Raw genomic sequence first — 27,230 nt, 5'->3', positions numbered from 1 at the left:
CCAAATTACGACTGTAAATGCGAAGTCAACATACATTCCCAGCGGTGGACTTTATTGGACAGACCCGGCCTTATCTGCCCATAGCAACTGGGCGCCTTGCTGTTGTTCGTTCTTGAAATGGCAGTTGTGCTTCATACGTCCAAGGTGTACGAGCCACAGAAAGTGATTCATTGTTATAGAGCAAAGGACGAAAGCCCATTGAAATCCACAGGGAAATGCAGCCCACGTATGGGGAAAGGTGCCTCGCTTTGAGGAGTGTGAGGTGACGGTGTTGTGAGTTCGCAAAGGGCAGTGAAGACTTGCATGACTATGAGCGTTCGGGGAAAGTGCCTGCGTCGCTGACTGACTTCAAGGGCATCTCAAATTTAGTGCATCGATGGGACAAATGCCTGAACCGGTGTGGGTACTATGTGGCAAAATAGAGTAAGCTATTTAGAATCGTATGTATATTTACAATAAACTGTATGTACTTTACTTTGAATAATAAACATAGGGGCAACGACTTTGTGATTTGTCCTCGTATTTCAAAGCACTAAGAGACTGGACGTGATTTTATGTCAAGCGCTCCTGTCCACATTTGCCTTCCATTGGTGGTCTGCAAATCCGCTATTGTAGCGCCTTAAACTATGCCGTTATGTTGCTAGTAATGCAACAGTATATTAACTTGCAACAATCACAGAAAATGCATTATGAGAAAAGTAAGAAGCCGCTTCAGGAGTGTCAGAACTTGGTGTAATCGCTGCAAACAAATGCATAGGGTTGTTGTGGTGCCACTTGCTAGAATTGAGAGCTAATTATGTAAATATATTGTTTTTCGAAGCACATAAGTGATAAAATAAAAAGAAAGGGAAGTGTCATTGTTGTAAAGGTACACTTAAGAAAACGTGTAAATAAAACTTCTAACTGTGGTTTGAAAAAAAAAAGAGGTCGAATGTCCTAATTATGACATCTTATTAACAACATCAAATAGGTGCCTAATTCGCGTTGAAGTAGTTGAAACGCGAATTAGTAGGCTATCTTTAAGAAATTAAAATAAGTTTATTTTTTAGAAAATTGGTATGTCTAGTGTGGCGCCATATCTTACGCCTGAGAAGTAGTCCAGGCAGAGATGAATTCCAAAACGCACCTGCGCTCTTGTCGAGCCATCGGCCGACTGCTCGGCAACTTTGATAACGGAATCATGTATCGCGAGCTAGTAGCTAAGACTTTTCAACTAGAAAATTTCAACAAAGCAGCAAACCCCAAACGCTTTGCCGAAACACTGTTGACACGCCAGAATACAGCATACAAATATTCAAAAGGTATTGCGCATCGCGACATATCGATTGACAACTGCGTGCCGAAACAGTATTGGGGGCGAGCTCCACCACTGGAAAACTGGCACCACCGTCGGCGTGACGTGAAATGAGGGATCACGTGGACCCAGCAGCCGCGTCGGCTGCTTCCGAAGGGCGGAGGCGAGCTAAAAACGAAAGTTTAGAGTCCCTCCTGCGCCGCGGTTCTGATTAAGTGGCGAGGCTTCACCGCCTTGGGTGTCTACTTGACAACATTTGAAACTACCATATTATGTATTAGCTGCCTTTGTGCAGCATGGTAGGCTACTGCTCGGTGCCGCAGTGCCGGACGTACGCAACGGAGCCCGGTGTCAGCCTGATTCACACGTAGCCGCAGGGCAAGGGGCTGCGTCAGGCTTGGCTGGCGAAACATAGAACCAGCAGACAGCCATCGGCTACAACGCGGGTACGCAGTAAGCACAGACGCGAGGAATATTTCTGCTAGGGCGCCGGGGCTGTGTGATATTCGTAGCAGAAAACGCACCTGAGACGCTCGCCCGCACCCGCTGCCCAGCTAATGTCATGACGCTTTATTAGGTCTATGAACTTGTTGGTACTAGATTCTGGCAAGTTCACTTGAATGCAATGTGAGCGGTAAGAAGCGCACTAAAAAAACAAAGGCATGGCATATATGGTCATGTTTGTTGTATGAATAATGCACTGGATTACGAAAAAGAAGCAGAGGGAAATCTCGCGCTGGGAAGACCGATAAACATACAGTGTGACGAAACATGAGAAATAATATTGACATGTCCAAGAATTTAGAAGACAAGGAAAGATTGAATCGTCACGACGGCACATCACAGTCACCGTAGGTGTCGAAGCCTTTACAGCGAAATTACTTTGGAACAGTTCTGATAGCGTCCACGCAACAATGGTTGCTAGTGTGCTGTCAAATGCTCATATTATGCGGCCTGAAGCTCACGACACGGTGCGAAAACGCGCTCACAGCGATACCAAAACATTGTGCACGCACATGCACGCACAGGCGCAATCGGCTGCTGAACCCGTGCGACCGCTGCATTGAGGCTTCATTCTGTTATGCTCCATTTGGTTACACAGACATCCCACTATAAGAACATATTTCACATAGTTTACTCAGCGTGTACCTACCTTTCACGCAAGAAGCCGGTTCGGGAGACTCCATCGCGGCGACTGCGCGCAATGGCGTTCACTTTACGTATTCGGTAAAGAGATAGCGTCTGTAAACGATTCTGTGCTTTCAGTTTGCCTAAAATTACTATATCGACAGTCAAAAACTGCCCTCGTTTTGAGAGTACCTACATAAATGTCCAGGAGGGCTGCCGCGTGGTGTTTTTATTGAGCGCCGTAAGCGAAAGCTATGAGCTGCGCGCCGCGTGGTCCATCGTACTACGCAAGGGAGGCGCTTCCGACAGATGGAGACTCCGTAACTCCTCGCCGTCAATAGGATTCCGCATCGATGCTGCATGGTTTGCTCAGTGAGTTTTTTTGGAACAACCTGTGCAACGGTGCAGGGCTTTGTCCGCCTGCCCTGGCCTAATTGTACGCCCGTGGTGTGTTCGTTTGTGATGAGGCACGGCGGGTTGTCATATCAGGGTCGATGAGAGATGCACAACTTTACTTAGTGTGTGCAGAAACGCAAGGCATGCACCGCGCATTACAGTGGAAAGGGGGGTCACTTCTCGTTTATAAAGATGACTTGTCGCTCAAGTAGCTGAGGTTTAAAGGTAAACGACCATTTTGCTACGTTAAGCAGACCGTAACAATAACTACACTATATCGTGCGTGCAGGAACGCGTCATACGATGATTGAATTAGTGGCACGGTACACTTTTGCGAAAAATATACACTTGATTCTTCGACATCGAATGAACAGTGCATGTCCCATCTTGTGTGCGTTATTTTTTGTGCCACGGTCGTCTTTATTGCACAAGTAACAAGTTATTCGTGTATTCTTGACCTGTCACTCCGTTACCAGCATATTGCTCGCCTGCTATTAAAATGCTCGGCTGTTACCTAAATGGCAGCGGCATGCGATGTCCGTCAAAGCACGGCAAATACGCATTTACGCATGATGTTCACTCACCCTGCGGTAGTAGTCGTCAAGATCGCTTTCTGATATCACCCAGTGCGGAGACCCCGGATTCACTTGGACATCCCGTAACTGAAAAAGCGAACGTTGTCGAGGCATGTGTGAACAACTCTTAGCTTTGCACAGCATGCTTTCTCTCAGAAACATTTACAGCCGGCAGGTTCCAAGTTAACTGCAATACAGGGTCGATTATGATAGTAATACGCATTTCCTCAGAAAAATAGATTTATTGACCGGACCTGTACAAATGGTTAAAAATCTTCAAAATTCTCGCCCGCTGCATCAATGCACTTGCAGAGACCTGTATGACCCTCATGGAAGACACCCTGAAAGTTCGCGACGGGAATGTCTCTTAGGAACGCTGTAACATGCTTTTGGATGTTTTGCAGAATTCCCCAATGCTTTCCTTTCAGCGCTTTCTTAAGTCGGGGAAACAAACAAAAGTCGCACTGAGCCAATAGGGTTGGGAGATGACCGGGGTGTTGCTCCTGGTCAGGAAGTTGGCAACGATGAAGGACGTGTGGCTGGGGGCATTATCATGGTGGAGCTTGACCGTGTCTTTGATGTCAGCCCTAGCGCGCGTGACCCAGCGTTTCAATCTCTTGAGTACCTCCAGGTAAAAGGCTGAGTTGACAGTTTCTCCCTGCGGTACCAAATTAAAATGGACGATTCCTCGGGCGTCAAAGAAGACAATGGACATTCTTTCGATGTGAGACTAGGTCATTCACGCCTTCTTGGGGCGGTGGATGATTTTGTGTGCCCCTCACTGATCTGTCTTTTCGATTCTGGGTCGTACTCGAACATGCAGGATTCATCGCCAGTGACGACAGAGTTAAGAAAGTCCGGCTCATTTTGAATCAACTCCAACAATTCTGCAGAAGGGCAGCGGATTGTGCGAGTTGGTGTTGCATGGTAACAATAAAATTCAAACAGCGCTAAACGAACGGGACCAGAATGAGGAGGAGACAAACACGGCGCTGAACTCCCAACTGATTTATTTGAAGTAAAAAGTCAACATTTATATGCACAAAACTGGGAACGCATGCGCTCGCTCATACATCGATGATCACATACAAATTGATTCTTGTTAGCGCAAAACTCAAAGTTCTTTCTTATCTGCCATCAACACTACCGGCACAAGCTTCGTGCAGACCTTGCGCATTTGCAGAGCCTCAGTCACTGTCCCATGTACCGTAAATGTGTGCATGCGTAGAGTAAAACCCTCGCCACATTTCCCGACCAGTTTCACTGCGCTGCCATGGATAGTTGCGTCATAATAATAACATGCGCACTGCTTTCACAATGGACTCTATACACGCAGGGTTTGTTTTCGGGTAAAACCCGATTTTACTCAATTTTTACACCCCGAACATGGTTGAGAAGAATCGGGCTAAACCAGATTTCTCCTCAAATGAACCTTCCCACTAGCGATCTGCATGATCGTACGGTGACGGTCCGCCGTTCTCTCCGGGCGCCCCGCGCAATATAAACAAACGGGCGCATTTTGATCCTCCAGCTTGGAGAGTAGATATTGCTTCCTAGCGCTACACTTCTTTATAGCCGCTTTCTCGACAGGTCGGCGTGAGTTTGTACGCGCACACACCAAAAAAGAAGAGTTGCAAAGGAAAGCGGTAAACACGTTTGAGGCTGACCACGCTGCGAGCACATGGCTGCCAGTCAGGCAGTAACAAATTTAGGACGAAAAGAAAGCAAAGAAAACAGCGATTTGCCTACTAAAATTAGTCTCGGGTATGTGCACCTTCTTCCGTGGCTTTCATGCGAAAGGAACGGGTAACTATTTGATGAGGAAGGGATTGAGCGACGAAGATGTTTCGTGCACGCATTTTTTACCAGCGAGGGCCCCAACGCCCATAATCACTTTTCTTCAGTCAGCCTCTCTCACGGTAAGTTAGACGCGTTCGTCGGTCGGCCTTGTTGAGAGCCGTGTTGCGTTCTGCATCCTACATGCTTCACGCAGCTTGTGATATTGCCTTTCGATTGCCCACAAAAGAAGGGAAAGGAGCCGCTGCACTGAAAGTTCTGTTTTGACAGGAACAGCAAAGGCGCTATAACGTAATTGTATTCCAAATTTTTTATTCCAATTCTGCTATCAGCCCTCCACGATTGGTCAAAAACTTTTTTCGACCACCCCCCCTTCACCTGTCTGTCACGTGACGTCACGAAAACCGCGACAGCTCCCCATCTGATATGATGTGTACACACTGATTATGCATGATTTGACGGAAAAAAGAAAAACACTTATTTCTGATTCGACCCCTATTCACCATTAGCCCTCGGCTATTGGTAAAAAGTTTTCGGGCTGCACCCACTTCACCTGCCTGTCACGCGACGTCAGAAAACCGCACAAACTCACCGCGTCGAAGTGGCGTGTACGCGATAAAGATGCATTAATATGTCGAACGAAACTGAATTTCCTTCGGAATAGCCACAGGCTGCTCCCTTCCGAAAGGCATAAAAGATTGCTGCCGCCGATCGCTGAGACGCTGGCTACTCGCACCTGCCGGAGAGCATGGGTGTGTTTGCGTATAATCAAACTTCTTGCGTGGCCGTGGAACGTTTTCGAGCACATTCGGCACGTTTACCACCTCATTCTGCCAACTCTTCTTTGCTGAGGGTCAGTTTTAGCGTCATTCTTAAGCTTCCGTTGCATGCCGCCGCGATTTTCGACCAGCCACCACAAGCTAAGTAAGGGAAAGCCGACCAATCGCAGACGCCGGCACCACCCTCATCATCCGCTTATCGATTTTCAGTGCACTGGCTCTGCCCCAGCGTATCCCTTTCCACTTGAGCGTTCTCCTCGCCTCTTGTCAGCCAATTAGATACGACAAGCCGCTCAGTGTCGGCAGTGTTATTCGTTTTTCAAGCAAACAAAGGGACCTCCTATGAACGAGAAGAGTGTTTGATCGGTCTGTACAGACAACCCTGTGGGTGACCGCCCGGTGCTTGCGTCGGTGGTTACGCAAATTTGACGTCAGGAGATTAGAATACAAACATATTCGAATAGTTTTACGTTATAGGGCCCCAAGATTGCGATAATGGTGGCATTCTTTCGATTCGAAGAGCTTCAATGAAGGGTGACGTTTTAGTAAGGGGCGAGTTAAAGACAAACGAGAGCATGTGACCAGCAAGGGATGGGAGGTTGGTCTTTTACGTTTTCCCACAGGTTTTCTCGGCAAATTCGAAGCAATCCTAACAAAGAGCTGGCCAGCCACCTGGAGAGAATTAACTGGCGAAGAAGTGAATGATGCGTCTAATTGGTTTAGAGTGCGAACTCTAGACGCATGATCACCATTATCAGTTTCAATTATCAGGCACGACTGGTGAGCGCAAAGCCACCGTTGCGAACGTAATGCTCTAGTACGCGGCACGAAAAATTCAGCGAGGAGATCGGAAAAAAACGAAAGACGCTATATTATGATTGGTGTGAAGAGGATGAAGGCTTCCAGATTGCCACGAAAGACAGTGAAAGCAGCTACGCTTTTGTGTGCAAACATAGCAACGCAGAGATAGTCAACAATACAGTGAAGAAGCCCTACGACCGAATTTGCGAGCATCTAGTGTCATCTCGTCATAATAAGTTCAAGATGTCGACCCAGGAAGCTGAGAAGGCGGTAACATCTCAGCAAACGCTCATTGATATGTCCTGTAGACAACACGCGAAATAAACTGAAGCGGACGGCGTAAGCCATGACTTCGCTCGTCCCCTAGCGTACAGTGGAATCAGCATGCACGAGGCGGACGGACCTCTGGCGGACTTCATACGCAAATACTGCAAAGCCGCGAAGATCATGCCAGCAAGACAAAGACCTGGGCTGAAATACCTGAAACAAGCTTTTGAGGAAGACACGGCAAACATTCGCGATGATGTGCGACATGTGAACGTGTCATCGTTGATGAATCCCCAAACTTCACTGCAGTGCCTACCACCCACACTGTCCTGTGATACTATAGCCAAAATGCCCGGGAGAAGCAATTTATTTCGCTAGACGTTAAATGCTTCGAACAGCTGCAGGCTGGCCAGTATAGTCAGCAAGGCTCTCCCGATTGTAGGCAAGGCGTAGGAAGACGTTGTGGCTGTAGCCACAGACTCGGCAGAGTGCATACGAAAAATGGCACGAGAAATCTGTCAAGCTGAAGGGATCCTAATCTTTCAAGCGAAAGATTTAGCGCACATGATTCATGTGCGTGTTGACCATGTCCACTCTTTACCATGCATGACAACAGTTCGATCCGTAGTGATCAAGTTTTGAGAGTTATTTAAGCACGCTAATAAGCTCTAGCAAAATTACACCGAAATTTGTGCTTCTGACGGCCTGTTCGGACCTGATGTTAGGAAGCAACCTTCTGTTGTCCCGAATAGATGCAAAGCTTCTACAAAGCGCTTGTGGCTGTCGTAGAAATGTGGATCTCGTTAATGGCACTTGCTGAAAGCTTGGATAATAGCAGCAAAGCGGAAGCTATTCGAGTGATACTTTATGAAAAAGTTGTTCATTCGAAGACAATCCTGATGAGAGGCATAGTCAACCCCCAATTAGACGCCCACAAAACGTGGAAAGCGGAAAACTTCTTATACCCAGCTTTGATTGCCTGGCAAACGTTAAGCTGCAGCTGACCCTAAGCGAACTTTCAACAAGGATCGGTAAAAGGGATTAGGCCATAGCTGTTTCGTCCGTGTTTTGTCCGTGTTACCCAAGAGCAGTGCCACATTAGTAAGAACATGTGATGAGTTTTGCATAAAACTCGCCACAAGAAGGCAATGCACTGCTGAACGGAACGTCTCAAAGAGACGAAAACCAGCTAACTTTGTGGAAGTGGGGAGCTGTCCTGGATCCATTTGAGAAGCGTCTGTTGGGGCAGTCATTTGATGTCTACCGACCTCTGTTCCTGTCCGCAACGGAAGATGTAAATTTACTTCAGGACGAGTTCGACCAGTACTTGCTAGAAACAAGCCCCGCAAACACAGCTGTCGAGCTTATTAAATACTGGTATGATTCTACCGCTCGCTGGCCCATGCTGACAAGTGCTGCATCTGACATTGTTGTGTTTAGCTAAGGGAAGGTGTGATGTCGAGAGAACTTTCTCTCCGCTGACATACGTTCAACGACCGGACATGACACGATTGGAGACTGACATGTTCTGCATGCAGATGTTATTTTATGTAAAAAAGGGTGTGTAAAAATTGATGACCAGGTTTTTGTGAATAAGATGTTCCATTTCTTAGAAGTTATCACTGTTCTTTACTGTCATGATTACTGATCCATTTCCAAACACAAGACAAATTTCGGACAGCATTTGCTAGGAAATCTTGATGTCTCCCCGATAACCAGCTTTGACGAAACAAACATTTTAAGGCGTTAGATTTAAGAAGCCCGTTATACTTTCTGATAAAATAAACTAAGTGTATTGCTTAGTACATCTGCAGTTTAAACAAAAAAAGCGCATTTCGGAATGGTTTCACAAAGAACCCGTTTTCTCCCCGATTGTCAGTTTGAAAAATGGCACCCGATTTTTACGCCTGGTTAGCTGAGGCTACAGAGCGGTTGCCCCAGAAGCGCGGTAGTCCCAGGTTCGAGTCCCGGACAGCGCAAATTTTTCTCCAACTGTGAGGCTTTTCTTTCGAGGAAACCGTATAGGTTTCCTTTGTAGCGATTGCTATGATTGGGTGCATGTCTCATTTCCCCTTAATTACTTCTCTCCACCTCGCAGTTTTCTGCTGTAATATTACGACAAACGCTTGCCTTTGCTTCGAGCTGTTGACAAATTCGACTTCGCCCTGCCATCTGCCAGCCGTCTGGTTAGATCAGATGGTAGAGAGGTTGCCCAGGAAACGCGGTGGTACCGGCTTCGAGTTGCGGACGAGAACAAATTTTTCTTCAACTGCGAGGCTTTTCTTTCCCGGAACCAGTATGGGTTTCCATTGCAGTAATTGCTACGATTGGGTGGATATCTCGTTTTCCCTTAATTAATCTCTGTAGCGTCTTCAGTTTCAAAGAGTAGCGATCTAGCATGAACCCTCAATCCATTTGCCGTGCTCTTTCGCCACATCAATGTTAAAGTCACCGCACATGAGCATCGGCGTATAATGTGGCTTTACGGCTTTCATCGTTTCTGCCAGGACCGTTTCCGCGTCACAATGGGTCATAGTCGGTCTCATGTACACGCTGACGATCACAATACCAGTAGGCATCTCGACTGCACAAGCGTCTCCCACATGACTGGGGACTGGCTCGCACTTATGTTCCTAATTCTGCCGTACCCTGGAACCGCGGCCTACCCATTGTGGAGGCCGCGAATTTATTGTGTGGCGCCCGTAATATAATGCAAATATATACAGTTCGTCTGGGTAGCGTGGCGTTCAACCATCTTTCTTTAAAAAGGGGGTTTTGATTTTATTTTCCAGATCCTAATACGAGCCCGTGTCTCCGATAAGCAGGGCAGCTCAGTTAATTGGTACGGGTGTGGTGTCATACCTAGCAGACGTAACATCCGCTTCCATTGAACTTTTTGGGCATACGCTACTCTTCCTGAACTTGTCACTACGCGCAGTTATCCGACACTGACCGGCCGGCCAGACGACGCTGCTGCGGTACTGCGCATGTAAACTGCATTGTACGCCATTGCGTAAGTTGGCTTTCCTACAGTGCGTTTTCGGCGCTCAAGGACGAGTCACTTTAATAATTATTTGCTTTATTTCACACTGGGCTGGCTGGTACACCGTAAGTGGAATCGAAGAGCGCGAAGAACTGGATGAAGTGTGGCCGAGACGCACAGCGCACTGCCTGTTGCAAAGAATGCGTCTTGTCTTTTGCGTGTTTCAGTCCTCATGCACATACTGGATTACTACAGCCCTGCAGAACATGAACATCACGAGAGCGTTGAATGCGCGACACGTCAGCGCCTCATAGCAGTGAAATGGGATATAGCATGCGTAAGTTCACAAAGAAGTCTCCAGTGCGAGCGTCGCCTGGTACGGTGTTTACTTCAGCTCTGCATACACCCTGACTCTGTTATTCGCGAGGCCCTGTTGTGTAATGCCACAAGTATCCAGGCGATGTAGCTGCAAGTATTTCCAATCATCGATTGCGCTTCTTCTTTAAGACAAGCCCCTTGTATTATAGAACGTGCCTCCATTCACTTGACACTCCACCTAGACGCAAGCAAGTTGATGGCAGGGCCAGCCTTTCCACAGAAGTGGTTGTGGTGCTTTAGTGACACTCCACGTCCATTCTTGAAAATTGTAACCTGTTCATTAGTTAAGAGATGGCTCCATTTGATGCTCAATTCGCCACGCTCTCGAATGACATCGTAAGGAGCTGAGGTGCGAAGTGGAGGTGCGTTACCAGCGGAGCAAGTTCGGCGCGCAAAAATTTTTATTTTTAAGTTCATTGTCCGCTCATTTAGGTGTTTGAAGCGTTAGGTTAACCGAGCAACCTTCACTTAAACTTCTTAAACTTTAAGTTTATATACTGGGTGTCCCACCTAGCTTTTACAAGGGTTTAAAACGTGTGTATGCCACGTAGCTGGAGAGAACCAAAGTAATGTTGTTTTCAGTCGCTTGGAGATCCTCAATTTTTTTCATTCCGCCTGATTAAATAGTGGTCATTAATTAATAAACTGCCCGCATATTATAATTAAAAGCAAAATCTGAACGAAACATTTTAGAGACATGAAAAACTCCCATGTTCAATACACTCAGTACTCTCAATACATGTTGCATAAAAGTTCTTTTCCGAGCGTGAAAGAAGCCCGTGAAAAGACGCAAAGTGACTCGAGCGGTCAGTCGCGCGGCAGTTTTGCGTGCATTTGCGGGCTAGTCTCACGCTGGGAAAAACACTGTTATGTAGCACGTGTTGAGGTAGGGAAAGCTGTATCGGGGATTTTTCATGTCGCTCTACAATTTTCTCATTGACACTTTTCATATAACTACAATATTTGTGACGATTAATTAATTAAATCTAATTATGTAATTACACGGAATGAATAGCATAATTTGAGTATCTCGAAGTGACGGCAAACAACATTACCTTGGTCCAGCTACATTACCTGTCCAGCTACGTGGCATCCGTATATTTTCCCAACTCTTCCGCACACTGGCTAGGAAACCGTGTACATTCTAAAGGCGAAAACCTTCGACGGCTTCCGGGATAAAAATTTGAATGTCCGTCGTTATGGCGCGAACATTAATGGCACCAATATTGATAGTGATATCTATGACCGTTGCTGAGACTCTAATGCACGATATCCTGGTAAGAGTTTAACCCAGGACCATTGGTGGGAGTCGAACCAACTAACTTTGTTGGCATCAAAATTTAATGGCACCAAAATTGATGGAGCCACCGTAATGGTAGAGCATGGGACTTTCGGCAACGACAACTCAGGCATTCCTAATTCAGGTATATAAAATGAAGGCACCCGAACCCACGACGTTAAATTGGAGTCGAAATGTCGAGGTTTTCTGCGACCAAAATTCAATGGCAGATAAGTTGATGGTGGCATATTTGATTGTCAAGCCCACGAGTGTTCGTGGGAGTTGAACCAACGACCCTTGGTTTTAATTAAGGTAAAGTAATTAGGGTACTCAGACCCACGACCTTTAGTGAGAGTCGAACCGTGGAGCTCTCGACATTTGATGGGCGCTAAAATTGATGGTGCCACCATTGATGATCGAGCAGACGATCATTGCTGCGAGTCGAACCCACTACTTTAGGTTTCAGTTAAGGCCAAGGTAATTAAGATACACTGAAATCATCCTCCTCCTCATCATCATCATCAGCCTGGTTACGCCCAATGCATGGCAAAGGCCTCTCCCACACTTCTCCAACAACCCCGGTCATGTACTAATTGTGGCCATGCCGTCCCTGCAAACTTCTTAATCTTATCCAGCCACCTAACTTTCTGCCGCCTCCTGCTACGCTTCCCTTCCCTTGGAATCGAGTCCGTAACCCTTAATGACCATGTGTTATCTTCCCTCCTCATTACATGTCCTGCCCATGCCCCCCCCCCCATTTCTTTTTCTTGATTTCGACTAAGATGTCATTACCTCGCGTTTGTTCCCTCACCCAATCTGCTCTTTTCTTATCCCTTAACGATACACCCATCATTTTCTTTCCATAGCTCGTTGAAATAAGGCACTCGAACCCACAACGTTTGGTACGAGAAAACAAGTAATAGGAAGTAGCAACGCACTCCAATGAGAATGTCCTCATTTAATTAATGTCTCGTGAGCCAGCATGCATTCGCTTTCATCCTCCCTGGCATAGGCTAAACTGGCTGTCAATATTTTGATGCTTTGAGTTATTTGGTGTCTTTGCTTAGATATAAACCATCAGCATCATCAGCTCCTTTTATGTCCACTGCAGGACGAAGGCCTCTCCCTGCGATCTCTAATTACCCCTGTCATGCGGCAACCAATTCCAAGTAGCGCCCGCGCATTTCCCAATTTCATCGCTCCACCTTGTCTTCTGCCGTCCTTGACTCTGCCGTCCCTTCTATCGATACCAGTTCTGTAACCCTATAGGCCCAACGGTTATCTAACCGGCGCATTACATGACCTGCCGAACTCCAGATCTGCCTCTTAACGTCAATTAGAAAATCGGCTATAGCCGTTTTCTCTCTGATCCAAATCGCTCTCTTTCTGTCTCTTAACGTTATGCCTAGCAATCTTCGTTTCACAGCTCCTCGCACTGTCCTTAATTTGTTGCCAAGCTTCTTTGCCAGACTACAAGTCTCTGCCCCATATGTAAGCACTGGTAAAATTCACAGATTGTACACCTTCCTTTTCAATGATAGTGGTAACCTTCCAGTCAGGAGCTGACAGTGACTGCCGTATGCGATCCAACCCAGTTTTATTGTTCTATGAATTTCCTTCTCATGAACGGGGTTCCCTGTGATTAGTCGACCTAGTTAAACGTACTCCTTCAGAGACTCTAGAGGCTGACTGGCCATCTTGAACTCTTATTCCCTTGCCCGACTAATAACCTTTGCTTTTGTCTTCTTGATATTCATCTTCAACCCCACTCTCAACCTCTCTCTGTAGAGGTCCATAGTAATTTCTTGTAATTCGTCTGCATTGTTGCTGAATATGACAATGTCATCGGAAAACCAAAGGTTGCTGAAATATTTACCGTCGATCGTTGCTCCTAAGCCTTCGCAGTTTAATAGCTTGAATACATCATCCAAGCACGCAGTGAATAGCATTGGAGAGATTGTGTCTCCCTGTTTGACCATTTTCATTTTAGGTATCTTCCTGCGTTTCTTGTGTAGAATTAAGGTAGCTATGCAACCTCTGTAGATATTTTCCAAGGTATTTATGTAAGCGGTCTGTACTCCTTGAATAACTAATGCCTCTATGACTGCTGCTATCTCCATTGAATCAAATGCCTTTTCGTAATCTATGAAAGCCATATAGAGGGGCTTACTGTACTCTGCGGATTTCTCGATAACCTGAGTAATGACATGATAGTGATCCATTGTACAGTATCCCTTCCTGAAGCCAGCCTGTTCCCTTGGGTGACTAAAGTCCAGTGTTGCGTTTACTATATAGGAGATTATTTTGGTAAGTATACTATGTGTAAGCTAATGGGCCTAAAATTTCTCAATTTTTTCACGTCTTCGTTTTTGTGGATTAGTATAATGCTTGCATTCTTCCAGCTTTCTGGGACCCTTGAAGTCAATAGACACTACATAAAAAGAGTCGCCAGTTTTCCAACCATGATGTCTCCTCCATCTTTGGTTAATTTGACTGTTCCATTTTCTCCTGCCGCCCTTCCTCGTTTCATGTCGTGCAAGGCGCTACTGACCTCATCGCTAGTTATAGGAGGAGTTTCTGTGTCCTCTTTATTACTGTTTCTAATTGAGGTACGCTGACTTCTATGGGTACTGTACCGGTAAGTATAGAATGCTTCCGCTGCTTTTACTATATCTTCGAAATTGGTTATGATATTACCCTGCTTATCTTTCAGTGCATACATCTTGGTTTGTGCTATGCCAAGTTTCCTTCTCACTGATTTCAGGCTGCGTCGATTGTTTTACGGCTTCTTCAGTTTGTCTCAGGTTATTGTTTGGAATATCCCTTATTTTCGCCTTGTTGGTTACTTTTTACAGTTCCACTAATTCTTTCTTATCACTTGAGTTGGACACTTTCATTCTTTGTCGTTTCCTTATTAGGTCCTTGCTTGCTTGGCACAGCTTTCCTACAGGTTGCCTTAGTGCCTTGCCTTGCACTTCAATTACTGCCTCTGAAGCCAGCCTAGTTACGTTTTCATTCATTACCTCTATGTCATCTTCATCTCTCTGTTCTAAGGCTGCATATTTGTTTGTAAGTACCAGCCTGTATTTGTCTGCTTTTACCCTTACTGCTTCTAGGTGGACCTGTCTTCTTGACCAATTTTATTCTTTCTCTCTTCAAATTGAGGAGAATCCTAGCCCTCCCTAACCTATGATCACTGATCCTTTCTACGTCCTGCACTATGGTAGGATCAACATAAAGTATGAAATCAACCTAAAGCGTTCCATTTACGCTTGTGGTTGCGACACTTCCTGAAAAGGATGTTCATTATTCGAAGCTTATTCTTTTCTGCGAATTCTACTAGCATCTCTCCTTTAGCGTTCCTAGAATCAATGCTGTAGTTGCCAATTGCTTGTTTACAAGCCTGCCTTTCCCCACATTTGCATTGAACTCACCCATTACTACAGTATGCTGAGTTTGCACTTTTGTCATCACTAATTCAACATGTTCATAAAACTGACTTACTTCATCGTCGTGACTGGATGTTGGAGCGTAGGCGTGTACTACCTTTAATCTACACCTCCTTTTAAGTTTGATTACGACTACAGCTACCCTCTCAATAAAGCTGTAGAATTCGTGAATGCTTCCCGCTATGTCCTTATGTATTAGCAATCCGAGCCCTTTTGCTTATCTGGGAGACCTGTAGCAGAGGATATGTCCGTTAGTCAGCAATGTATAAGCCTCACGAGTTCTTCTAATCTCACTAAGGTTGACGATATCCCGAACAATATCTGATATTTCCTCAAAGTGTTCTGCTAAGCTAGCCTTACTCGACAGAGTTTGGCAATTAAAGGTTGACAGGGTCGGTTTTCATTGGTGGCCTGTCTCGACCCAGAGGTTCTTAGCACCCGCTCCTGCGTTAAATGTCTGACCGCCGCCTTGGTGCTCCGCGGCTGCTGGGGAAAGAGGGCCATGGGTTAATTGTATGAATCATTCGGGAAGTAGTTGCCGAATACTACAACAGGGAAGATCAATTTCTATTCTGGTGACGGAAGGTGTATGTTGAAGCTTAGTGGGCTTTCCTAACTTGGTTGTACCTAGATTAGTATAGCCCCACTGGCTGTGGGAATCTTCTGCCGGTGTCAGGCATCACTCCAAGCCTGCACATGCTTTGTACTGGATGAGGTGAATTTCAAGCACATCATCCTCAAATTAAACAAAAAAACTTATAGAGGGATTCGAGCTTCCGACTATGGCAACCGAGCGTTCGACATAGCTGAGTCAGATGATCCCGTAGGCGGCGAGGCTATCTTATCGACGGTACAGCCCAGAGGGCCCTTCATGCGTAAAAAGGTTTTTGATTTATCCGCGATAGATATCCACGATAGACTCAACGTAGAACGATTTCTAAACGGTTCTAGCCTTGTAGTTCTGAAATCTGACGTTTGCAGGTGGCTGTGAACTCGGCTAGGCAAACCATACCGGCGTACCCACGACCTTTCACCGTTGCGAATTCATGCTCGTGATCTGCAGGAGTACAAACGGAAACCCGCGAGAACGAATATAAGTGCTAATGTACAGTAAATAAATGGACGAAAACTACGACGTTTTCTTTTTTTTTGCTTAGATATAATTAGGAGACTGATAATGTTCTTTTTTCTAGAGTAGAGTTACTTTTATACTAAGTCTTGTTAGTAGAAGGTGATTGTAGGTATTAGTAGGAACCGACGCTTGCGTTGTTCTGAGTGCGAGCGTTCCTACACGTTGGAAGAAATGCGGTTTCACTTAGTGCGCGAACCAAACGGGGCAGTTTTATCGTTAGCAAGTGTCTGCTAGGGTCGCGATGAGACCGTCTTGAGCTGAAGGATAAGCTAGCTAAGGGGGTTCGAAAGCTAGAATAGGCACTCAAGAGCAAATAGAAGCAGGCGAAGGCGGTAGCAGTTAAGCTAACCAACGTAGAAGTTGAACAGGAGCCACATACCACAAATAAATGAAGAACGCTTCGATGGCGAACGGGGTTGCCACTGAAACGAGAGCTGGTAAGAATGCTCAAACCACCTTGCCGGATAGCGGTGGTGGACGCACCAGTTATGATGACGAAGGGGCGATCAGGAACGCGCCAGCCGCGGAAAAGAACAAAGCGAAGGCTGAGGATGAGAGCGGGGGCAGCTTTCGGTGGCGAGGAGGAGGAAAAACGTGGAGCTGCCTTTCGTTACGACTGAAAAATGGGAAAATTAGAACGGTGATAATAGAGACAGTTGGTGCAGGTGAGCGAGTTTAGAATAAAGGCCCTAGCGGAAAAGCGATTAAGGAAGCGATAGCGAAAACCAAGCAACATATGTACGGCGCATTGGAAAATATACACATAGTGGTGATAATTGCGATTGCTATCAAGCCGATCGCGCGACCACTGAAATCAATCTAAAGAGACAGGTGATCCTTTTCCCCATTCGTGCGTCATTTTCGCCCGAAGACGCTGGTTACTGGCCTTTTGAAGCAATATTTCTGTTCGCGACGCCAGCTTACCACACATTATTTTAACCCCTACGTTATACAAAACAAATAAAATTTGTTTTGCACGCGCTCAAAAGCAAGTTACGAGCGCGCGTAGACTGTTGAACATCCGTCGAGAGTAGCTATCGTATGTCCAAGCGCATACGTGCACCCGAACACAGGACCACTTCTTCGATGCCGCAGGGTGCAGAGTTTTGTACACGAAGTGAAAGACATTCAGCGGAAATACCCCGCGCTATGACGGCATATGACGAGCACACAATCGTGTACCACACAGCGACGAATTCGGAACTTTGCCAATTCAAACATGCCGAGACTCAAGCAGCGTAACCATCCATCGTTTCTGTTCTTCGCTCCCGATGCATCAATCTCTCTTCCTTGGGGCCTTACTCCACTCTTGAGTACAAATTAAAACATATTTACGGTAAACTAACCATTTTACAACATGAAAGGTTAAAAGCCGGCTGGCCACGCATGCGCAGCTTTGTCTACCGCGCCTTTGATTGGAAGTGCAGAGCGCGCTGCGCCCTGTTGCCGCACTCTGTGAGCACACAGGACAGAACTGAATCAGTTTCGTTTTCGCATTTGTGCTCTAGTTGCTGGAGCAGTAAAATAATCGCTTGAGAATAATTGAATTCTGAAAAGGGAGAACGCTTTCTCTACCACAAGGTAGTACATTTTATACAAAGAGATAAAGAATGCAAGTAGAAAGGCAGGGAGGTCAACCAGACGGTTTGCTACTGGGGATAGAAAACCCCAGTGTTTCAATTCAGTGCAAAGCAGTGCACTATGATGCGTCAGTAAGCTCTAGTATAGTGCTCATTTGGGCTAGTTGGTGCATGCAATGAGCTGGTAAATAATGAGTTGTGTCATAACTTTTACCGATTAATAAAGCACATGGAATAAATGATGCTGCACGCTGGGTCAAAAAGAAATAAAGGTTGAATCATTATGCCACCTCTGCACTGCCCGTTCTTCCTTGCCTATTCCTGTTTTTCTTCTTTTTGACAGTACACGCATTACAAGCACGGTGCCAGATTCTTCATCTTCAGGGACCTTCGCGTTGTTTGCACACACGTCGGTGCGTGCATGTTGGTGATCCTTATTCTGCCGTACAAGAACGTGCGCGCTCACCGGTCTTGTTTCAAGATGAAGCGCCAAATGTTTGCGATTACATCTTACCGCACGAATTGACAACCCATGAACAGTGAAGATTACGCGTAATTGTTGTGTGCCAATGAGTAGATAGTTTAGGATACAAAACAGAAACAGCGCGACACCGGACGAGCGAGTAAAGAGCACAGGACATCACAGGACAGAAGCAGCATGCGCAGACATTAGTGAAGGCATAAAAGCATAAAAAACATAAAGAGACATAAGAAGACACGAAAAGCACAAATATGCTACTTCAGCAAATAAAGCATTTGGTTGCTAGTCAGCCCTGTGTCCTGTGTTCTTTACTCGGTGGTCGTTCGTCAAGCTGTTTCTGTTTTTTATTCTAAAGATGAACCAACCAGCCCCTTGGAACACACTGCTAACGAATCAACAGTTATTCACAGATACAAGATATTTCGGAAATATTATGGGATTGGGTGAAACCAAGTACATTAGAGTTCAGCAAAGAAGCCTCTCACTATTAGTGATTTGCTTCCCGCATTCGACAATTTCTCCCGACCGTTGTATTTGGATCTATAGGCCGCCACTTCCCTTCGAGACCATGTGTTGCTCAATGTAAACGCAGTTACGGTCATTGTACAACACCCTGCGTTTGTGTACTGATTTATAGTGCGCACAATTTTTGGCGTAGAGAAACAATGTCATTCCCAGTGCACCAGCACCTGAGTGCCGCAAGCTTGTTTACGTATGCACGTATGCCCGCGGCTCTTCGTTCCCTAAAACATATATGCTATATTATTACCTGCAAAGCGCTTAATTTGAGAACATTGCAAACACACGCATATATTTACGCATGGATCAGCGTTCTACAAGGCCCTTATGCGCGGCAAACTGCGGCTCGAATAGAGGACCCGTGTATGTATTTGTAGAATCTGTTGTTGCAGCTTTCGGTAGAAGGATAGCTCTCTAATATTGTACGTATCTTCATGATGCGTGCCGTTTGTGTGTTCAATAAAATATTGGTAGATGAAACTTTGTGAGTACAAGCACGCATTCCGGCAGTGTGTATAGTTTTTCCTCGCAAAAATAGGGATGTTCGCCCAACAAAAATACGGAATTCTGTCTGTTTCGTGCAAAACAATGCAGCGACTGTGTTATTACAGTGAATGTCCGCAAAAATTTAAACAGAAAGCACTTTCCGTATAATAATGAAAACTTTCACCGTATTCTTGAAATAGGACATACTCTCCATTTCTTACCTGCAATTCCTCCGTATAATGACGGAAATCCTCCAAATAATGACGGAAATTTTTTAGTGCTGCTGATGAGCACTTCAGCAGCAGACGACACTGCTGGACACCTACACACTAAGAAAAGAAAGAGTATCCCTTACTCTTTTCGAAGAGTCTGGACTCGTCACGTATATGACATACTTTGTGGGAGACACCCGAACTCTCTTTTGGCAGAGAGTCCCGAGACTATCTGTGCTCAATACAAGGCGTTTGCGTGACTACGCACACAATAGTCATGCATACTCTGTTGTAGTAGTCGCCTATACCATCTCAAAAGAGTTACAAGACTAGTGCTGAGGGAGTCAGTTAACAATTCTAGATGAGTCGGACGACTCAAGATAGTGTCACATGAACACTGCAAGAATGATTCAGGTAACTATTCTAGATGAGTCTGATGACTCCAGCAGTGTGTGTCAAGTTACCATTAGTTCGTGGTGCCGGTCTCTAGCAAATAAAGTAAAGTAACTAATCCATGTAAGTCGTTTCACTCTTGGATGGCAGTGTCGAGCCGCTTTTCAAAATGTGTCAACAGCTCTTGCTGTAAGTACACACGACTACAGCTAGTTCTCAAGAAGACTACTGTGAAAAGACAACATAGGATAACAAAGAATCCACAGTAAACGTGCCAAAAAGCACATGACAGGTTAGCAAGAAAAAGTTAATATTTCATCAATCTTTGTTATTGTCTTCTGGAAAATTCAAATGTATCAGTCAGCACCGAATCACTATGAAAGCAAGACAGTTCTCATTACTATTAAACTGGGATCAATAGCCAACCAAGCAAAATAGTCTTAAATAAATATCCAATATGTAGCCTGCAGCTGCATGTGCATGACACTGCAATGCCACTCAGAACTATGAGACCCCAAGATATTATGTAACTCATGTAGAAGTTTAATTCACCACCGCCCAAGTCTCTTATAATATGTCAAAAGATCTATAAGTTCAACGTATTTTCCTGTTCTAAACTTACGACTTAACATTCTAAGCAAGCAAGCTACACATAAATAAGAAAGGCTGCACTTATGTGCAAAGGAGACCCATATAATGAAGTGAAATGAAAACAAGATTCCAACTTAGATTACATTATCTATACATTATACTATGCTTGTTGAAAACAACTGGTTGGCAATTGATAATCCCATCTAACAGTAAAAACAGCTGTCTTACCTTATGGTACTCTTGTTGGCACTTTTTCCAACACAATTTGTGCATGTTAGCGTGAGATGAAAATTGATCTGAAAAACACCACATTAAAATGTTGTGCATCAATTTTATTGCTGTACAGCATGCAACAGTGTACGAAAACTTCATAACTGACAAAATTAGAAAAATAAATACAGCAACACTTATACTGATCATTCATTTATGTTGAGAAACATACTTTTGCCAGACTAAGTATAATAGCTGACACAGACAATTCCACGGGTAGATATAACCGCTAATACAAAACTTTCCATAATGCAAACACGCTGACAAAATAAGTAGCACAGGTAGCTGTATTTTGTTACGGCAAAGATAGCGCATGAATGATGAGGACAAGGGAGGAAGCAGAACACATAAACAAACTATACCCAGCTACATGAACGCAGCTGTAACAATACAGATAGTGCACAAAGATTCAAAAGAAACAAAGCGGAAGATGTCAGGAAGGCTTCTTTTACTCATCACAAGTCATCCTGTAAGAGCACATTATGCACTGGCTGTAATCTATCCTCAGCCCATACATGAATAAGTTACATTAGGTGCCACATTTACAAATCACTCATACAATGTTCTTGTGATTTTCCTTATTCCAACCTTTAACGTAAAGCCTCCCTACGGCTTGGCACATATACACAAAGAAGTGTTTCTATAAACACTGGAGGTCACGGACGGACGACTGACACATACCTCTTTTAATTCTTTTGTCTTTGTCATTATGATTATCTATCACAGTAGTCTTTTGTAGATTGAAACACATCCAGATAATACACTGTGGGCAACCAAATGTGAATACCTGTTCTCGATTTCTACCTTTCTCTGGTGTCCCGCTAAGGTAACAATGGCGCAAAGGATTGCCTTCCCAATGTATGCGTTCCCATACAACAGGAGCAGATGATAAGCCACATTAATGGTGCGTGAAATAAACCAACTGTGCTTAACTTTCCACTGCCGCTCTAATCTGGAGCGATTTTTTTTTTGCTTTGGTACACTAGCACAGGTGGTACATAGTCCCCTTGGTGCCCAAAGCAACTCTCACACCACAGCAGGATGTCCATTTTTTTTAATTCTAAGCAAAGCTCTGGTTATGGGGGACAATTTCGAACTTATATTTTTGCTTTGTATCTTAATTATGTTGTTGACCTTTAATTTTAGCCACTTCGCTACTTTTATGCAGGTGCACACAGGCCATTGCACCAATGCTAGGTTTTGAAAACACCAGAGCAGGGTAGAAAGCAAGAACAGATAGTTATAATTTGGGTGCCCACTCTGCATTACATGGATATGTTTCAATGAACGATAAAACTACTTGGTAAATAAATATATGAAAGATAAGAGAATTAAGCTCGAAGCCTACCATGTCAGTAACTTGGAATTTCATGTGTAAATGAACTTTTGTGATTCCCAGTAATGAAGAAACAGTTTTGACAATATGTGCCAAGGCCACCAAGTCACTCACGCTCACAAAGAAAACAAAATAAAAAAAGCAAGATTACAAGAAGTTCGAACTTGCAACCTAAAGTGAGACACCTCGCATGACTGATTTATGTATTTACTGAGCATAAATTACATCTGGCGCATAATCTGCTTGTACAAGATGACGAACAATGAGTTCTGTAAGCCTTGTGGGACAATTCTGTGTGAAAGAGAAATCTATTTGATCATTACCTTTTGGGTATGTGTATCTCAGAACTGGTGCTAGTCTGAGTTCTTACAAAGTAGACGTCATTGAGTACTGTAATTCTAATGCCTGCCACTGCTATAAATTTCTGTTAGTGAAAATTGTCGCACTGTCATGAAGCAGTTATGTTCAATAATTAGTGGCAGTCACCGCTGAAACATTCAGTACAAAACACGAAATAAATATAGGCAGTCGAAATGTAAATGTCGAACAAAGTTATGATCAAGTCTACATTTCACAAAACTGTCTTTTTTTCTGTTAGTGTGCCAATACCAATTTCACATTCACAAACATTTTAGTATTGCACTCCTGCCAAATGCAGGAAAATTCACAGTCTTTAACAGAAGCCCTTGGGAAGACAGCCCAGAGTCGCTTCGACAAGAGGACTTGCCTTAAACTTTTCGTCGCTATGTTGTAGGTCGCTGTAGCAAGGGGAACAGTTTACTGATTGAATATTACTCGAAATATTTTTATTATTTGTACTAGAGGTTTGAAAAGAGAGCCAATTGTAAAGTTCTTCATGCAGATTTCATATATTACATTAGTTTTTGTTTACCTGCTTCTTGAGTTATGTCCTACACAACGGCAAAATACATAGTGATATTTGCGGGCATTTTCTTGTGTATTAAATTTTCACAAAAAGCAGTGTGCTGCAGCTAACTCAGCTCCCTGTAGACTGCAAAGTGCCAATATCTATTCAAACAGCATGTAAAGTTACTAGAAGTATGCAAGATTAGTAGGCAGGCAGACAGGCCTGCCTACTAATCTTGCATACTTCTCATGCTATTGTAAAAAAAAATTATTGAATATACTTCAAAAACTTTTTCTCACAATAGCATGAGAATAACCTTATGCACTTATAATTGTCCTATACTAACGAAATTTGGCATACATACTCTTCAAGATATGCAGAATGCTTATATCTAATTGAAATTGCAATATGTAAAATTATTTAATGTGGCCTAATATTTTTTGCATAGTTCCAGTATTTCTACAAGCCGTTTGGATAGGTATCACCACTTTGCAGTATACAACTAGCTAAATAAGATATAGCATCAAGCTACTTCTGAAAATTTTATACACAGGAAAGTGCCCACAAAAATATTTTGCCACTGTGTAGGACCATAACTAAGAAACAGCAGCTACACAAAAATCAATGACAATTCAAATCTAATAAAACACTTTATGAATGACAGTATATTCAAATCTCTAGTACAAATATATAAAAAATTGTTTTGAGGAGTATTTCCCCTTAATAAGTGGGTGTCAGTGTTTTCTACCAAAGTGTTAGAAAATGCCGTCAGGCATACTATAGGGAGTTTTATAAATAGCACGCGCACGCATCTGCCTAAAAAGCCCCACGCCCTACTTGCATTCATTAGTCATTTTTGCATTCTGTTGTATGTCACCATTTGCATCCCTTAACATTTAGTGCGCAAAACCAAAAACAGCCTAATACTGTACTTACTCGCAATAATGATCGCACCCCTAAATTTTGACGACAAAATTCGATTTTTTTATTTCCCGTGTAATGATTGCACCCCAAACTTGCCGCAGCGATATGTTATGTGCCAAGTCTAGCTAATAATGATCGCGCTTACCATCTGTCGACTGCTATGCGAACAACTCTTCAAGACAAACCAAGCAGTTTGCACGCACCAAACATTCTTAAGCAGATGCCCCATTTCATTCCTTTCATCACTTTCCGCACTTCTACGACACAAAAAACGCTACAACGACACTTGCCTTTATTATGTGTAGGCTTTATAATGGTTGTGGTCAACAAAAACAACAAAAAAGCGTCTTTCGTTTCTTCTCGTCTGCACTTGTGGGCACGCAACAAATCGCGAACGGCAATGATAGCAGCCACGTTTACACTGATACGTTAGAAGTGTACCCTATTCATTCGCCGACGTTTGTAACGCAGCTAAGATATTCACCCACCCTTAGCGGAAACGTGCCATATTAGGATAGTGGTGAAGACAAATGCCGCAGATTCCGCAGCATGCCCGCCATGTGTTCCTATGTCACTGGCAGCTAAGCGTGCCCATCTGTTTCTGTCCCCTCAAAGTGGACATGGCTATGTTATTGCCGCAAACTTGCCGATATTATTCATTACTGATACGGAAGAAACTGTTTGAATGCACGTAATGTACTCACGAGAAGAAAAAAAATCGCGTTCGGCGCGCTCTGCCGCCCACCATTTTTTTTTCTTCTTTGTGTCCTGCACTACATACAGCGGCAGCCACCTCTCTGTTGACCTGTTGTCATCCCGTCGCAAATGCCAGAGGATATTTTTTTTCTTTTTGTGGGAAATTTAACCAGCGTAATGATCGCACCCCTGAATTTGAGTCAATTTTTTTACAAAAAAGTGCGATCATTATGCGAGTAAATACGGTAACACACTGAATTTTTAGCCTGTAAAGGGGTTGTATACAAATGGGGGCAGCCAACTCTAGTGTGAAAATAAACAAATATTTGTTCTCACAATAATGAAACCAGTCATCAAATATATCCTACAAATTTGGAAATGAATGCCTAAAGAACCTTGCTCATTGTCCCATTAGTTTCCTAAATAAGATCTTTTGATGTTTATAATTCCTAGTTTAATTCACTTTCTCTAGTAAATGGGCTCTGACCTAGACTATTCAGTGCAGGAGACTAACCTAGACCTGGAACCCAATATTTAAATCTGAAATAAAGTCATTTATCCCACGACCACATCACTGCTATGTCATCAGAAGCGTGCATCCATGGACATATAGTCTGTAAAATAATTTTTACATGATCTGTACTGTTACTCTTGCACTAATAAATTAGGAAATGCGTTTGCTATTAAAGCACTGCTGTAAACCTTTGTGTTTGAGAAATGCAATACTCAAAAGTGTAACACAACCAATATGTGCATGAAACCTACGATGCCTTTGACATTCGTCAGTGTGACAAATAGGTACTGAGAAATGCCAAGGGCATCATAGCTTTTTTGTTTCAAACCATGTATGCGAGTATATTACTGGTATCTTTGCAGTGAAAGGAAGTCACATTATTATCAGACTTATGAGGGGAACTCATGTTTCTCTAGTTTAATATTTTCTTTTTTGTGCTCCTATATTCTCCACTTTTCCAAAAATAATGGGTGTTTGAAGTAAGTACTCTATATTGCTCTTAAATTTTTCCTGCACCAGAGCCCACGTTAGGTTACATTTCTTGAACACATTGCAGTGATGTAGATTATCAAAAGGAAGAAAAAAATGCCGCAGGTTTGCGTTTTAGCCTTCTGTATAACAAGAAGTATGAACCTATCAATTACGTACACAACTACAAAAGAACTATGAAAAACTGGGCATAAAGACAGACATACATTATAATAGCAGGAATCGATGGCGAGAATTCTAATAGAAAGGAACCATTAAAAACTACGCAACTAAAGACACATATTGATTATAATGACACAAGTATTTGCTAAGAATTTGAAGAGACAAATAGAATGTCTCTTCAAATCACTCCACCCCAACATTCATCCATGGTTCGATGAGTGACCACAGCTGGTGATGCGGTTTGGATAGGTGGTAGCTGAGGTGCAGCTGTGAAATAGGTGGAACATGTAGAGGTGTCACCAAAGGTTGCACGCTGGTTGCACAGCAGGTTGCCTTGATCTCCGGACTCACTCGACACTCATGCGTTGAGCCTGGTTATACGTCGTTTGCAAGAGGCCTCGCCCAAGTGTGTGGCACGGCTTTGGTAAAATTTCGAGGCAACCTGAAAAACACAGATCCATATCTATAAGCACCAAAATATTCTTCACCATAGGGCAAACCTGAAGTTTACCATCGGCACATAGCAGATAATGAAAACAGACACAAGTCACCAGACTTGAGGTATACAGATGTGCAAAAGTGTAAATGAATGTGAACAGCTGCTTATAGGATGGAATGTTTCATTTTGTCTTTTGTAGATCAAAAATAGTATCTTAACATAAAGTCAAGTGTACTTGGCCCTCCCTAAAAAAATTCAAATTATCGGGTTTTAGGTGCGAAAACCACTTTCTGAATATGAGGCACGCCGTAGTGGAGGACACAGGAAAGTTCGACCACCTGGGGTTCTTTAATGTGCACCTTAATCTAAGTACACGGGTGTTTTCGCATTTCACCCCCCTCGAAATGCGGCCGCCGTGGCCGGGGTTCGATCCTGCGACCTCGTGCTCAGCAGCCAAACACCATAGCCACTGAGCAACCACGGCGGGTATGGCCCTCCCTATTTGTGTAAGTAGGCTATTCCATGCGAGCTGTCCCGACCTGGCACACGACCACTTGAAATTTCTTTTTGAAAAACTGGAGGCCCTTCAATATACAACAAATGTTAATTTGAAGAAACATTTGTGTAACGCACCAAACTATGCATCATAAAAGGCATAGCCAAACAATTGGTTCCTTCATTAAGGGGGCCAAATTTTTCAGGACAATAAAGAGAGGCCTTACACCAAAAATTGAACTGCTTATTAGCCACTGCTCAGTTTATTATGGGTCAATAAGAATGGACAAAATGGCCTATTAACTTTAATTTCATAGAACTGGCTTACAGCAAAAGCTGCAAATTTATGTAATCCACATATTTAGGACTTGTGCTGCATGCAAAAACTGGTTTCAGGAAGATAAATTATGCAACAGTGAACAGAGCTGAGGATGAACTAGCAAAAAAAGTCAGTTTTGGTGTAAGTTTATCGGCATACTTACTATTGAGGCAGTCCTAGTAAATTTATGCCCAATAC

At 43.8% G+C, this 27,230-nt stretch overlaps 1 protein-coding gene across 1 annotated transcript in view; it reads right to left on the bottom strand.

Moving 5' to 3' along the window:
• The window catches only part of LOC142586083 (neprilysin-1-like), a 97,720-nt gene that overhangs the window by 48,184 nt on the left and 22,306 nt on the right, over nt 1-27,230 (bottom strand). The window contains exon 4 of the mRNA XM_075697343.1: nt 3,403-3,480. Within this exon, the coding sequence (XP_075553458.1) occupies nt 3,403-3,480 (78 nt within the window). The remainder of the gene's footprint in view (nt 1-3,402; nt 3,481-27,230) is intronic.

Source organism: Dermacentor variabilis, chromosome 6 (assembly GCF_050947875.1).
Source record: "Dermacentor variabilis isolate Ectoservices chromosome 6, ASM5094787v1, whole genome shotgun sequence".
Taxonomy (NCBI): Eukaryota; Metazoa; Arthropoda; class Arachnida; order Ixodida; family Ixodidae; genus Dermacentor; species Dermacentor variabilis.
This window is presented reverse-complemented; position numbering and strand designations above follow the sequence as displayed.